This window comes from Cetorhinus maximus, chromosome 7, assembly GCF_964194155.1.
Source record: "Cetorhinus maximus chromosome 7, sCetMax3.hap1.1, whole genome shotgun sequence".
Taxonomy (NCBI): Eukaryota; Metazoa; Chordata; class Chondrichthyes; order Lamniformes; family Cetorhinidae; genus Cetorhinus; species Cetorhinus maximus.
The window spans coordinates 48667221-48680769 of NC_135885.1; the positions used below are offsets into that span (position 1 = coordinate 48667221).

The window sequence follows — 13549 nt, forward strand, 5'->3', positions numbered from 1 at the left end:
CTTGCTGTGAAGAGCGCTTTTGACATTGTCTATCCTGTGCATCTTTTGGCTTCCTCTACTTCTTACAAGCCGACAATGCTAAAATAGCAGTTCTTAAGTGGCAACTAATGTCGTCAAAGGCTAAACCCCCATTGCAGGAGAGTATCGCTGCCTGTAACAGTACAGTATTCAGCTGTTCATACTACAGGGTTGCTGCCAATCTTGTTTTTGCTCTCAGTATAAACGACAGAGAGTGATTAAGGCCACACTAAACATTGTACTCCTCATATAAATCAGGAAGTTACAGATGCACATAACATGGGAATGATAGTGACCATGGGGTCTTTAATCTTCACATAGACTGAGCAAACCAAATTTGCAGTAATAGTGTGGAGAATGAGTTAATGGAAAGTATGCAGGTTAGTTTTCTAGAGCAGTATGTCAAGGAACCAACTAAGGAACAAGGCACAATAAAATTTCTGTCATCCAGCATGCTCCTGGAATGGGTGGTGCTGGTTAATCAAAAATACCAGTTAATGGGGAATTACTACAGCACACTTTGATTTTTGTTCAGAAGGTTATCAATGCCTGTCTATCTATGTCCCTATCTGCAGCTCTCTGTCCCCTACCCCTCCTCTGTGTGTGAGATGAGGTAGTCCAGTGCGTCTTATGCCCATCACTACTTCCAGGTTCCAGCATTCTGTCCAAATCCACCTCTGGCTCTGCAACACTGGGACAGCAGCAACGGAGCCTCCAAACTCTGAAGAGTGTAAGACTTACAGGGATCTTAATCTGACTTTAGACCGGAGGTTTATTTCTTTTTGATACTGGCCCTATAAAGACTCCAGCAGAAGCTGCTAAAGAGAGAAGGGTTCAAGGCAGGCCGATGGCACAAATTCCAGTTAGTAGAGAATTCCGATTGGCACAGTGCTGGATAACAGAAATTTTACTGTATTTTGGATCTGGTAATGTGCAAAGAGGGAAGGTTAATTAATAAAACTGTAGTAAGGGAACAGTGACCATAATAAGATAGAATTTTATAATGAGTTTGAAAGTGATTTAGTTAAGCCCAAAACTAGGATTTAGCTAAATATTTTACTTTGTTTAGATTTATGAGAGCTGAGTGGGTGATAGCAGATTGGAAAACATTGTTAAAAGATATGATGGTAAACAAGCAATGGTTAGCATTTAAAGATTTAATAGATAATTTGCAATAAATATTCATTCCTTTAAGGCACCATAACACCACAGGAAAAAAGAAGCGTTAAAGATAATATATCTCTTAAAGGAAGAGGCTCATAATGTTGCCCAAAAGAGTAGTAAGCCTGAGGATTTGAAGGAATTTTGAATTCAGCAAAAGAAGACAAAGGGATTTATAAGGAAAGAGAAAAGAGAATATGAGTGTAGACTAGCAAAAGACATAAAAGTAGATTGTAAACATTTCTATAGGCACGTAAATAGGAAGAGATTAGAGAAAGTAAATATTGGCCAATTAGAGGCAGATACTGGTGAAAAGAATAAAGAAATGGCAGAGTTATAAAACAAATACAGTTGGGAGGAATTTTCATAAGCAAGGAGGCAAATCTGTGTGTGTGCAGGGAATTAAATTAAATCCCCTATAAGTGATGTTGGTTTGAGATCTTGATGTCATCTGGTCACCTTCTGGGTTTCACCCAGACAAGTTTGAAGGCTTGTAGGAACCCTCCTTGGAGCTGTCAAGAAGGTAATTAGATTATGCAAACAGACAAGTAAGCGTCCCTTTAACCCTGCATTCTGGCTTTAACAGCCAGCTGACCTATTTCCTAAGCTGTCAGCATCTCGCCAAGGTCAACCAGATGAGTGCAGAGCAAGGAGAACTTCTTCCGTGAAACTGACAGGCAGGGAAGCCTTTCAATAACAAAACTGAAGAGCTACAGCCATGGCTAGGCAAAAGGCTGCCATTCACACCATTTCTTTTCAGAGAGTGTGCTTTCAGTGCAAGACAGGTGATTGCCAACTTCTTTGAAGTCTCTTCACTTGTCTTTCACTTCACTCACCTTCACCTAGACTTGCTGTTGCCAGCCTTCACCACTACATGGAAGCAGTTTATGCAGCTTTACCTTGTACCTCTAATGAAGAGCAAGAGGAAAGCACTGACAGCAGCAGGAGAAGCAGCAGCTGCACCAGCTGCCCTCTCCTCAACCACATGCCACATCGCATGACAGAGGGGAAGAACACAGAGATCCCATTCAACACGGCCTGAAGGCAGAGGATCAGCTTTCCCAACACATTTGAACACTCGTGCCTCAGGGAATTCAGATTTTAATAGTAGGTCGCTGCAGACATCTGCATTTAAGGAGAAATTCCTTCACTCAAAGGGTTGTGAATCTTTGGAATTCCCTATTCCAGAGAGTTATGGATGCCCAATGGGTATATTCAAGACAGAGGTCGATTGATTTCTGGGTACTAAGGAAACTAAGGGAAATGGGGATAATGTGAGAAAGTGGAGTCAAGGTAGAAGATCAACTGTGATCTTATTGAATGGCGGATCAGGCTTGAAATGCCAAATAGCCTATACTTGCTCTGATTCTTATGTTCCTATGTACTGATGGCTTCACACCAAATGATGACCAGGGTAGGTGAAAATATGCCCTGGTCTATGGAGAGCTATGGTCTGTAGAGTTCCACTTACCTCTGATGAGCCAATTAACTCTCTGCTTGTGTTAAAATGACTAAAGATAAAGTTGAAGCTTCCACCCAGTTCTAACAGATACCAGAGAACTTTTCAATGCTTGCTTTGCATTTGTTGCAGTTCCATTGCCACCAGTAAGAAGCCAGATATTCAGGAAAGGTAGGAAAGTAAAGAATAGGGGTGGGGGAGGGGTGGTTAAGGAGAGCTGGAGGGAAAGGAAGCCCCAGGGTGGGGGTGTGGAGGGTGGAGGGGGGGAGGTGGCAGGGGTGTAGGGAGTGGGGGTTAGGCTCAAGCTGAAGGAACAAAAAAGGTACAATTACATTGCTCTGTATATTTTATAGGCCACCAACTAGAGAGCAAGATGTAGAGGAACAAGTTTGCAAGGAAATTACAGAGAGGTGCAAGAATTAGAGGGACTTTAATTAATTGAATACAGACTAGGACAGTAGTAGTATGAGGTGCAAGAGTTGGTAGAGTGTGTTCAAGAAAATTTTCTACAACAGTATGTTTCCAGTCAGTGGCCAAGGAAGCTCTGCTAGAACTTGTTCTTGAGAATGAGGTGCGTCAGTTGTGAGTAGGAGCATCTTAAGGGAACACTGATCATGGCATTGTAAGATTTAGGTTGGCTATAGAAAAGGACAGAAAACAATCCAGAGTCAGAATATTTAACTGAGGGAAAGCCAACTTCAAAGGGGTACAAATGAATCTGACCTAGATAAATTGGAATCAAAGTTGGCAGGCAAAACTAACTGAACGATGCTGAGTTTAAAGAAGAGAGAGTTTGAATACAGTCAAGGTATCTTTCCACAAACGAGAAAGGTAGATGTTACAATCCCAGCTGATCCCAGAGTGAAACCTGGCTTGATAGATCCTAACATTTTTTAGAAACTGTGGAGGTAAGTTACTGAACAAATTCACAGGAATTTGCTGATAAACTTTTAACCCAAAGAATAAAACATTTATTAAACAAGAAAAATTAACTATATTACACCAAACAAAAAGGTTGGAGAGATCTCAACAAAAACACAAGAAAATGAAGCAAATATTCATTATTCCTTCACCCCGGCTATATCTTTACAGACACATACAAATTCAGAAAGATAAAACAATTTACCATATCTATCTTATACTCTGATATTCAGGATAAATATGCGGTACATGTGAATCAACTGGCAAACTGTGGTCAGACACACCACACTACAAAGTAAATGACAGATTTGACCAAAGTAGATTCTATGGATTTCTCAATAACCCACCCTGACGCTTGTTACACCATGAGCCAACTGGTCTCACTGAAACTCTGTCTTTCTCAGGAGGGTTTCCAATCTCCAGATTCGAAGAATTTGCCTCGGAATTCCCTCCAAAAGTCACTCCCACTCAGACAGCTTCAACATGAATCCACCTCTAGGGTTTCAGTTTCACCTCCCGAGATTCCTTTCCCCTGGATCTGTGAGCTTCACCGTCACCACTCAAGCACAATTTCAGATCTTCGGCTATGCCAAGCAGAACACCACCACTCCAAAAGGGTACCTTTGCCCTTAAGGCCTGCAGCACGGAGTCACCAACCTGTGGCTGCCATCTTGGATCTTCAGGGCTTCTCTCAAGCTTGCTTCACTACAATTCTGCTCCTCACAGTTCTTTCTGTAACCCGGAGCCTTTTTCTCTGCATTCTTGACTCAGTGGGATCTGATGCCTGTTCCCTGCCTTTGACCCTGCCTGGGACTTTCTCCTCTGACCTCTTTCTGTCCCACTCTTTGGTTTGGGACCTTCTCCCTGTCCCTCTCCCCATGTCCTGCTCCCTGGGATGACACCTCTGCAATGGTGTTCCTCTTCAGGTCACCTGACCTGCAGTTTCATGCTGTTTCACTTTTCTTGTTCTTCTGTGAGGGCATGTAGAGCCAGCTCCAAGCCTGAAGATGTAAAATACGCCAACTGCGCGTGTGCGGCCCTTTCACAGCCAGCACATCTACAGAAGTCCTGAAGCCTGCTGAGAACTGTAGACTGATGACTGTTATAGCAGGAGGGCGGGAAGGGACATGAAATATTAGTCAGGATGATACCAGCTGTCCCAGGTGGTGTGGTAACACTGTAAAAGTAGCTCCTCAATTCTTTGTTGTTAGTGTTGTAGACAGTTAAGCCTAGAAAATCTGTAAATTGCTTTTGATATTTATTAAAAATGGGTCATAATGTTTGCAATGTAGGAAACTGCCTTTAAATAATTTACAGTGTCAATATCTGAGCTCTTACATGATGGAGAAGTTGTGAAAGTGTCTCAACCAATTTGTTTCAACAAAAGAAATTAAAAGGTGAGGAAAATTGCAATTATGAAATGGTGTTCTGTTGGAAACTAAAATAAGTACAAAATAGCAAACTTACTTGAATCCACAAAATGGAAACCACTTTATTGGAAAAGTATAAAATTGTGATTTTTTTTGCAGATGAATATGCTTAATGATATCTTTGTTGCTCTGGTAAGGGCCATATGCTATTTATTACAAGTAAGAGTGCATCATAAATCATGGCATGTAACAGGCCATAACTTGATTGTGGATAATTCCGTTATAGTAAAGTCAAGCTTTCTATCAACATAATAGATTTGCCTGGACAGTGCTGGCAGCAATTCTGTCATGCTTAAATTCTGCTGAAAGACGCATTTGGCGTGCAAGTGACAGCACCATTGCGCCATTCGTACAGGGGAGCACATTAATTCTTTTTTTGTGAAGAATTTGAAGAATGTTAATTATTTTTAATAGGTTTGCAGGGAAGCAGTTCAAAAATGAAAAGTAATTAATTTAATGGTGGGAAGGGAAATTTTACTGATTGCTAACTATTGTAAAGGAGAATGGAACACCACGTAGCTAAATCATTTGGATATATTTCTGTAACAAAAGCAATAGATTTGATGAATAGGGTCTAAAGCAGGTAATATTTATCCTAAGTGCTTAAACCCCTGACAAAGGCTTGACTGGGGGAAAAAAAATACAGTAAGTTACCATCCATGTTTAGTACAACAGTGCAATAAGTTGTCATCTGTGCTCAGTACAACAGAGAGCAGATATTAATTCAGAATTTCTTACGTTAAAATTCATACTTTTTTAATTCATTTATGGGACGTGGGCCTTGCTGGCTAGGCCAGCATGTATTGCCTATCCCTAATTGCCCTTGAGAAGGTGGTGGTGAGCTGCCGCCTTGAACCGCTGCAGTCCATATGGTGTAGGTACACCCATAATGCTGTTGGGGAGGGAGTTCCAGGATTTTGACCCAGCGACAGTGAAGGAAAGGTGATATAGTGCCAAGTCAGCTTGGTTAACAGGATGGTAAACATATTGCTTAATAATACCATAACATGTGACTTTACATCTGCAGTCAGTAGACCACCCCCAATAGTGGTTTTCATCTTCTGGTGCTTTGTGACTATATCATGAATTGATGAAATACAGAATGGGAGTTTAAGTGGTAATGCTTGTCCCTTTCAAATAAATAAAGCTGCAAGGAGGTTGAATACTACTAAGCAGTAAATATGTTATGATGAATCAATTTTTAATATTTTGAAGATTATTTCATAATTAAACCAGTTGAGCAGGTTACCTAGTCAGCGTGGGAAAGTTTGGTGTTTACATTCCTTACCCCTTTCATTTGGTTGTGTTTGGTCCAATAATCTGGCAGAAATATCTGGATAGCTCTAATGATTACTGGCAAGGTATTGTTTACAGTTGGAATGATGGAGCTGCAGGCAAAATTAAGAAGCTAGTTGATCATAATCATTGTGGTTTTGTGAATAATGGTTTTGTTTTCAACTTGCATCGTATAATTCTATTGTTCCTTCTAGACACCTCTCCTCCCTACATCTTCGCTGTGTGGAGATCAAGGCACTAAACCTGACTTTGACTTATTCTTTTCAACTGTGGAGCTCCTTAGCTCTTTCAGACTTTGCTTTAACCGATGATCTGCAGACTTATAAAACCCAAATTTGCCATCACCACTTCCTAATGTAGCTTATACTCTTTTCAACTATGGTGATGTTTTCCATTATGGGTCATGACTTTTCACCCTGATTTCTCTATTAAAGCTCTTACTTGACAGGCTTTGTACTACAACATCACTATTTTCTTGTAAAAAAAGAAAGACTAACATTTATATAGCACTTTTCACAACCACCAGATGTCTCAAAGCACTTTACAGACAACTAAATATTTTTCTTTGAAATGTATTCACTGTTGTAATGTAGGAAATGTGGCAGCTAATTTGTGATCAGCAAACTTCCACAAAGGGAGGTCTTGTGGCGCAGTGGCTAATGTCCCTGCCTCTGGGCTAGAAACTCCGATTTGAGTCCCACTCCATGACTTGATGGCAATGGAAGGTGGGTCCATAACATGGCCAAACGGATTGATTATCAACCTGCAAATTTTTCCAAAGCTGTGGCAGGCACTAAAAACAGAAGAGACTCCTGGTCAGCCATGCTTGATGTGGAGTGGCACCCCTCAAGCTTTAGCCCCTGACTTCAGACTAGCAATCTGTTCCAGGCAAAACAAACAACGGAAAACGGACATAACCATGTGCTTCATCTGCCTCATGCGTCTCTAGCAGGCAGCCTTCTAAGTCTAAGCCTAAACTCTCACAAACAGCGATGTGATAATGACAAGATAATCCATTTTGTGATGTTGTTAGATAAATGTTGGTCAAGATGCCGGGGATAACTCCCATGCTCTTATAGTACCACAGGATCTTTTACATCTACCCAAGCAAGCAGATGGGCCACGGTTTACTGTCTCATCCAAAATATGACACCTCCGACAGTGCAATGCTCCCCCAATACTGCACTGGAGTGTTCGTCTTTATTTTTGTGCTCAAGCCTTAAAGTGGGATGAACCCAGAACCTTATGATTTAGAAGTAAGTGTGCTACCAATTAATCCACACCAGACACAGTGTCCTTCTTTGGTAACTATGTTATTGTGCCTTGGTAAACACTGAAAGCTTGCCATAAAGACAGCAAGGTGAAATATGAAACCATCATTCTTGGGCTATTAGCAAAAATGAAATGAAATTCAAGATTAATGAAACTATTAGTCTTTAAACTACTTTGCTATATAGAAGCGATTCTTCTTTTTATGTTTTATTTCTTCTCATCCTTTTTTCCCCTTCCTTAAGTCTTCTTTGCATCCTGCCTTGCTTAGTGGTGAGGACAGCTAATCATTGGCAAATGTATGAACAGGGCCTGAAGAGACATTACACTCCATAGCACAAAATTCATGTATCCTGCATTGTTGTGTTGGTCCCACTGTTTATATTTTTAACAACACATGAGGGTGCATTCATAACAGGCTGAGGATTGTTACATATGCGTAACATTTAAAAAATTCTGTGTTCTTGAAAGAAGGGATGATTAAGCCTACTGACTATTCAGTTTAATGGAGCACCAACAATGTCATACCCAGAATGACCACCAACTTGCCTCAGCTCTACTGCAAGAAACTTGTGTAGCCTGCAATGTTTTGTATTAACTGATAAACTGATGAAGATCTGTCACATTACTGCAGTTGGTGAGATAGAAACTAGAAACGAATTCCGTTGTTTCCAGATAATTTGTCTAAATCTAGACATGTTGTTTTCTTGATGCTTGTAATAGGTCTTTAAACATGTAAAGCTTGATCTAAACTTCTCAAATTAAAAGCCTTTCATTGTTGGGAACTAGAGATAGTTTAAGTAAAATATATTTGTATTTGTGTGTGTGTTAGGAATAAGGTATATCTTTTAAGTTTAAGTTTAATTTGTATTTCTGTAATTAGTGTGTTAAGAAAGGGGGGAACTTAAGTTTTGGTTTCAGTTTAAAAGATGCCTGCATTCTAATGAGGTTTTACGACTTTTGAAGGGATGTTAAAACAAACGCAAGGTAGAAAAAAAACTGTGCTGTTGCCTAGCAACAGGGGCCCAGAGAGAGAGACCCACAGAGACAGAGAAAAACAGAAAAGTAGTTTTTAGTTCAGTTGAAACCAGGAACCAGGGGGAGCTGGACAGAAGAGGGAACTGCAGAAAGCAGATTTCCCATAAGAACAGGGGAAGGTCCCAGAAACCAGGGAGTGGGACAAAAAAAGAAAGTCCTAAGAAGACCTTCTAGTCAAAGGAAGAACAGGAGTCTGAAAAAGGTCTTGTTAAGTGAAGTTAAGAGTGAGGAGCAGAGAAACGCTCCAAGCTGAAAGGCAGAAAGCTGCAGGATGCAGACTTAAAGCAAAATAGGCTTACGAGAAGCCGAAGGTCTGTAACTCTTTGGGCATGTGAAGCAGTGGTGTTCTGTTGGCACAGCTGAGTATCTGAGCGACAATGTGTGGAAGACAAAGCTTGAATGCACATTGCGATCCAGGAGAGCTCAAAACTCTGGAGGTGAACCATTCTGGAAGGTTTCTCTTTCTCTGATGCATAAACTGACATCCAGGCCTGGTCCCTCGTGCATGTGACCTTCTGATATTCAGCAACCAGTTGTATCTGAGAGTTCAAATCTGGCAGAATAGTAACACTGTTGAATATTAAGGGGAGGTAGTTAGATTCTTGTTGGAGCTGGCCATTGCCTGGCACTTGTGTGGCGTGCATGTTGCTTGCCACTTATCAGCCCAAGCCTGAATGTTGTGCAGGTCATGCAACATACGGACATGGACTGCTTCTATCTAAGAAGTTGTGAATGATACTGAACATTGTGAAATCATCAGGGAACAAATAGGAGCAGAACTAGGCCATTCGGCCCTTCACGCCTGCTCCACCATTGAGTACAATCATGGCTGATCTACCTCAGCTCCACCTTCGCACATTTTTCTCATATTGTTAATTTACTTAGTGCCCAAAAATCTACCAATTGCTATCTTGACTATACTTAACTGAGCAACTTCATTCCTCTGGGGGTAGAGAAATCCAAAGGTCCACAACCCTTTAGGTGAAAAAATTTCTCCTTGTGTCATAGGAGAGGATGAGGCCAGGTTGAATACTCTCTATGTCAGAGCGCCTATGTGCCAGGTCTTCAATGTGGCTCAATATATAGTTGATGAGGCACATATGGTTAGATCAGGCCTACCTCTCTAACAACAGCAACAATAACTTGTTTATATAGCACCTTTAATGTAATAAAATGCTCCAAGGTGCTTTAAAGGAGCATTACAAAACAAAATATGACATCGAGCCACAAAAGGAAATATTAGATCAGAAGGCCAAAAGCCTCATCAAAGAGGTAGATGTTAAAGAATGTCATAAAGGGAAAAAGTGAGGTAGAGAGGCAGAGAAATGTAGGTCAGGAATTCCAAAAGTAATGGTAGGGCTCGCCTTGGAGTTTAGACAGAGAAGTGAGCCTTCAGGGTTCACTCCCTTGTTTTGGAAGGCGAGGCCCCAACATCACTCCAGAATTTTCAGCTTTTCTGTGCTGGCACCTTAGATGGACCCCTAGTGGAACAGGTACCTGCAATTATGGAATGCACTTAATGGTTTTACTGCACATTGTAACCAGAACAATTCTTCTCCTGAGGTAGTAGACTATACTGCTCACTGCTTATTTTTTTTAGGACATCCTCTCAGCAGACTTACCGTTACTTTGTAGTATATTCTCTTTATGCTATGTTTAAGTTTACACATTTAGCTAAACATGATTTCATTTTATGTCACCCCCAGATAAGATGGAGAAAAAGAAATTAACAAAGCAGGTAAGTCATACATACAGGTGACTGTATTCAGGTTTTATTTAATATTATTGCCCATCAAATAAATAAGATGCATACTTCCACTACTTCAATCACTACTTGACTCATTCCTGGATGAAGAGCTTATTTTATGAAGAAAGGTTGAACAGATTAGGCCTATACCTCTTGGAGTTCAGAAGAATGGGAGGTGACCTTATTGAAACATATAAGATCTTGAGGGGACTGGATAGGGTGGATACTGGGAGGATGTTTCCACTTGTGGGGGAAATAGAACTCGAGGACATAGTTTAAGTTTTAGAGAAATTGTTCCCATTGCAGTAGGGTTGAGAACTGGAGGACACTCTAGTTCCTCTCAGAGGGTCATTAGACTGTGGAATTCTCTTTCCCAAAAGGTAATGAAGACCGGGTCTTTAAGTTTATTCAAGATTGAGTTAAATGGATTTTTGTTAGACGAGGGAGTCGAGAGTCTGGCGGGGCAGATAAGAAAGTAGAGTTGAGACCACAACGAGATCAGCCATGATCTTGTTGAATGGTGGAGCAGGCTTGAAAGGCCGAATGGCCTACTCCTGCTCCTAAAACCTATGTACCAGAAAATTCTTTAAATTTGATAAAATTTTACTTAACCAGTGGCAGGTGGGGTTTTGATAATTAATCAAACAGTTAAAAATTAAAGTTGGCAAAATATTGAACTATTTTTTCTATGCCATTATATCATTTGGCCTGTCTGGAAATAATTCAAGGCCATGCCTGCCACCTCAGGTGAACCTAAAATCCCATAGCATTATTGCAAAAAAAACCAGAGGAGTTCTTTCTGGTCCCCTGGCAAATATTTATCCTTCCACTAACATCAATAAATAATAAATTGGGAGTTTGCTGTGAACAAATTGTCTGCCGCATTTCCTATATTTTAACATAAAAAGTATATCATTCATTGGAAAGCACTTTGGACACTCTGAGATTGTGAAAGGTGCTATATAAATACAAGATATTTCTTTCTAACAGCTGGCATCATTGAAAAAGTGAAGCAGTGCAAACATTTAAGTAAATAATTTATTTTTCAAAAACTTCCAGTCCCTCTACTGTCGATTTAGATTTTGATTGGGAGGGTGGAACCAGTCGCCACGTCCATAGACACTCTCAGCACTCTCTTTGATAGCTGATGCATTGGCGGTGTGGAACAGGATCAATACCTGATTGCTTTCCTTCCAGCAGGGGAGGCATGTCCCAAGTTCAGTTACTGTTAGCATTAAGTAATTTCTATTGGGTTCATTGTGGTGACACTTCTGTTAACCGCAGTTACACATATGTCAATTGATATGCATCTGCATCAGAATAAACTAAGCATATAAAACCACCTAAAATTTAGCAGACCCTTAATATGGCACAATCACAGATTGACTGATTATACTTGAGATCTTCTCCCAACATGGGGAACCCACCACAAGGAAAGTACTTTGTGAGGACAGGTAGAGGAATTACTGGAACTTTTAAAAAGAACCATCGTAATTTGTGTTCATTGACCAGGTTGTCAGTGAAAAGCAGAAATCCATTCAGATGATGACTCCCATGCCCAATCAGTAGGCCACAATAAGTCCCAACTTGGCAGCCTTTTTAATGGCACCACCTAGGGTTCTGAGCAACATACCTGAGAGCAGCCCATTATTTAAGAACACATAGCTACTCTGTATTTTATGAGAACCCTCAATTTAGTGTCTAACAGAGATCCCCACCCCATGTACAAGATATATGCAGCAGATTGTGCTCAGTTAGTCCCAGTTGTAACCATTTACTTAATTTTTCAGTAAATTAAAATGAGTATACCTGTATTTTAATCTGTTAAATTATTAAGCATATCTTTAACCATGTTTGATTTGGTATCCTGATTCATCTGGAATTTTTACCTAAAATAGTTCCCAGTTTCATTTGAGTAAACAATTGCTGTCTGATCATTTCATCTGCCGCCACACCAATCAGAACTAGAACATAGAATCATAGAATGGTTACAGCATTGAAGGAGGTCTGTTGTGTCAGTTCCAGCTCTCTGCAAGAGAAACACAGCTGGTCCCGCTCCCTTGCCCTTTCTCAATAGCCCTGCAATTTTTCTTTTTCTTCAGGTGCTTATCCAATTCCCTTGTGAAAGCCACAACTGAATCTGCCTCCACCACACTCTCAGACAGTGCATTTCAGATCTAACCACTCACTGCACAAAATGTTTTATGTCATGTCACCATCGGTTCTTTTGCCTTTCAGCTTATATAAGTGTCCTCTAGTTCTCAACCCTTCTGCGATGGGAACAGTTTCTCTTTATTTACTTTGTCTAGACTCTTCATGATTTTGAACACATCTATCAAATCTCCTCTTGTTAAGATCCCCATAGAGACCGATAACTTTTAAAAAAGATGTTTGAATTCCTCATGACCGACTTAAAGAAATTGCACGACAATTACTGCAACAAACAAAAAGTAACGATGACTCAATATTACTTAGTAGGCAAATAGTACTGTAAACTACAGAAAGGATACCCCTCATTTAACTTTTTAACACGACTGAAAACCCACCTACTTACTGCTTGCTCTCCACAGAGTTGCTGTTTTTACAGGAACCAATCCAAGATCACTGCCAGCTTCCAACGGGTTTGCTTCTCTGTAATCCTCTGAGTCATAATGTTGAGTGACTGTCAGAAGGTGCTTTCCAGAGAAGTCCTTACCGACTTCCAACAGTAAGGCTGGCGATTCCTTCTCCACAGCTGTGCCAGGACAAATCTTCTGGAGTCTTTATATTGCCACAGGATGCTCCTCTTTGACCAGAGAACGTATTCCCTCCCACATTCTGCCTGGTAGTCCACAGAAAGGCAGCACGCTCCTCTCTCCTGACCACATTGGCTACAGCCTTTTCTCTATCTCAGAGATTCTCTCTCTCTATCTCTTTCTCTCTCTCTCTTTCTTTCTGTCCAAAAAAACCCTTAGACAGGAAGCCTGTCCACAGTTAGCCCAACTGCTCTTGCCTTTGTTTTCAAGTGTGAAATACAGCATGTACATTTCAATAGCCTCTCCTGAGCCCCCTCTGTCCCCATGGTAACCAAGCCACACAGACTTCTTGTCAGGCACAAAACATAGCAGATCACATGTCTTTCCATTTCACCTTGAATTAAAGAGACAGTCAAAAACATAATCATCGTATAAAACCTCGCATTCATAACACACTCAACCTTCTCTCCTTTAA

At 40.6% G+C, this 13549-nt stretch overlaps 1 protein-coding gene across 2 annotated transcripts in view; it reads left to right on the forward strand.

Annotated features, from left to right (window-relative positions):
• Nucleotides 1-13549, forward strand: part of micu2 (mitochondrial calcium uptake 2) — a 515698-nt gene that overhangs the window by 352463 nt on the left and 149686 nt on the right. For both annotated transcript variants that reach the window (XM_078545440.1, XM_078545441.1), the window contains one exon: nucleotides 10299-10330. In XM_078545440.1, the coding sequence (XP_078401566.1) occupies nucleotides 10299-10330 (32 nt within the window). The remainder of the gene's footprint in view (nucleotides 1-10298; nucleotides 10331-13549) is intronic.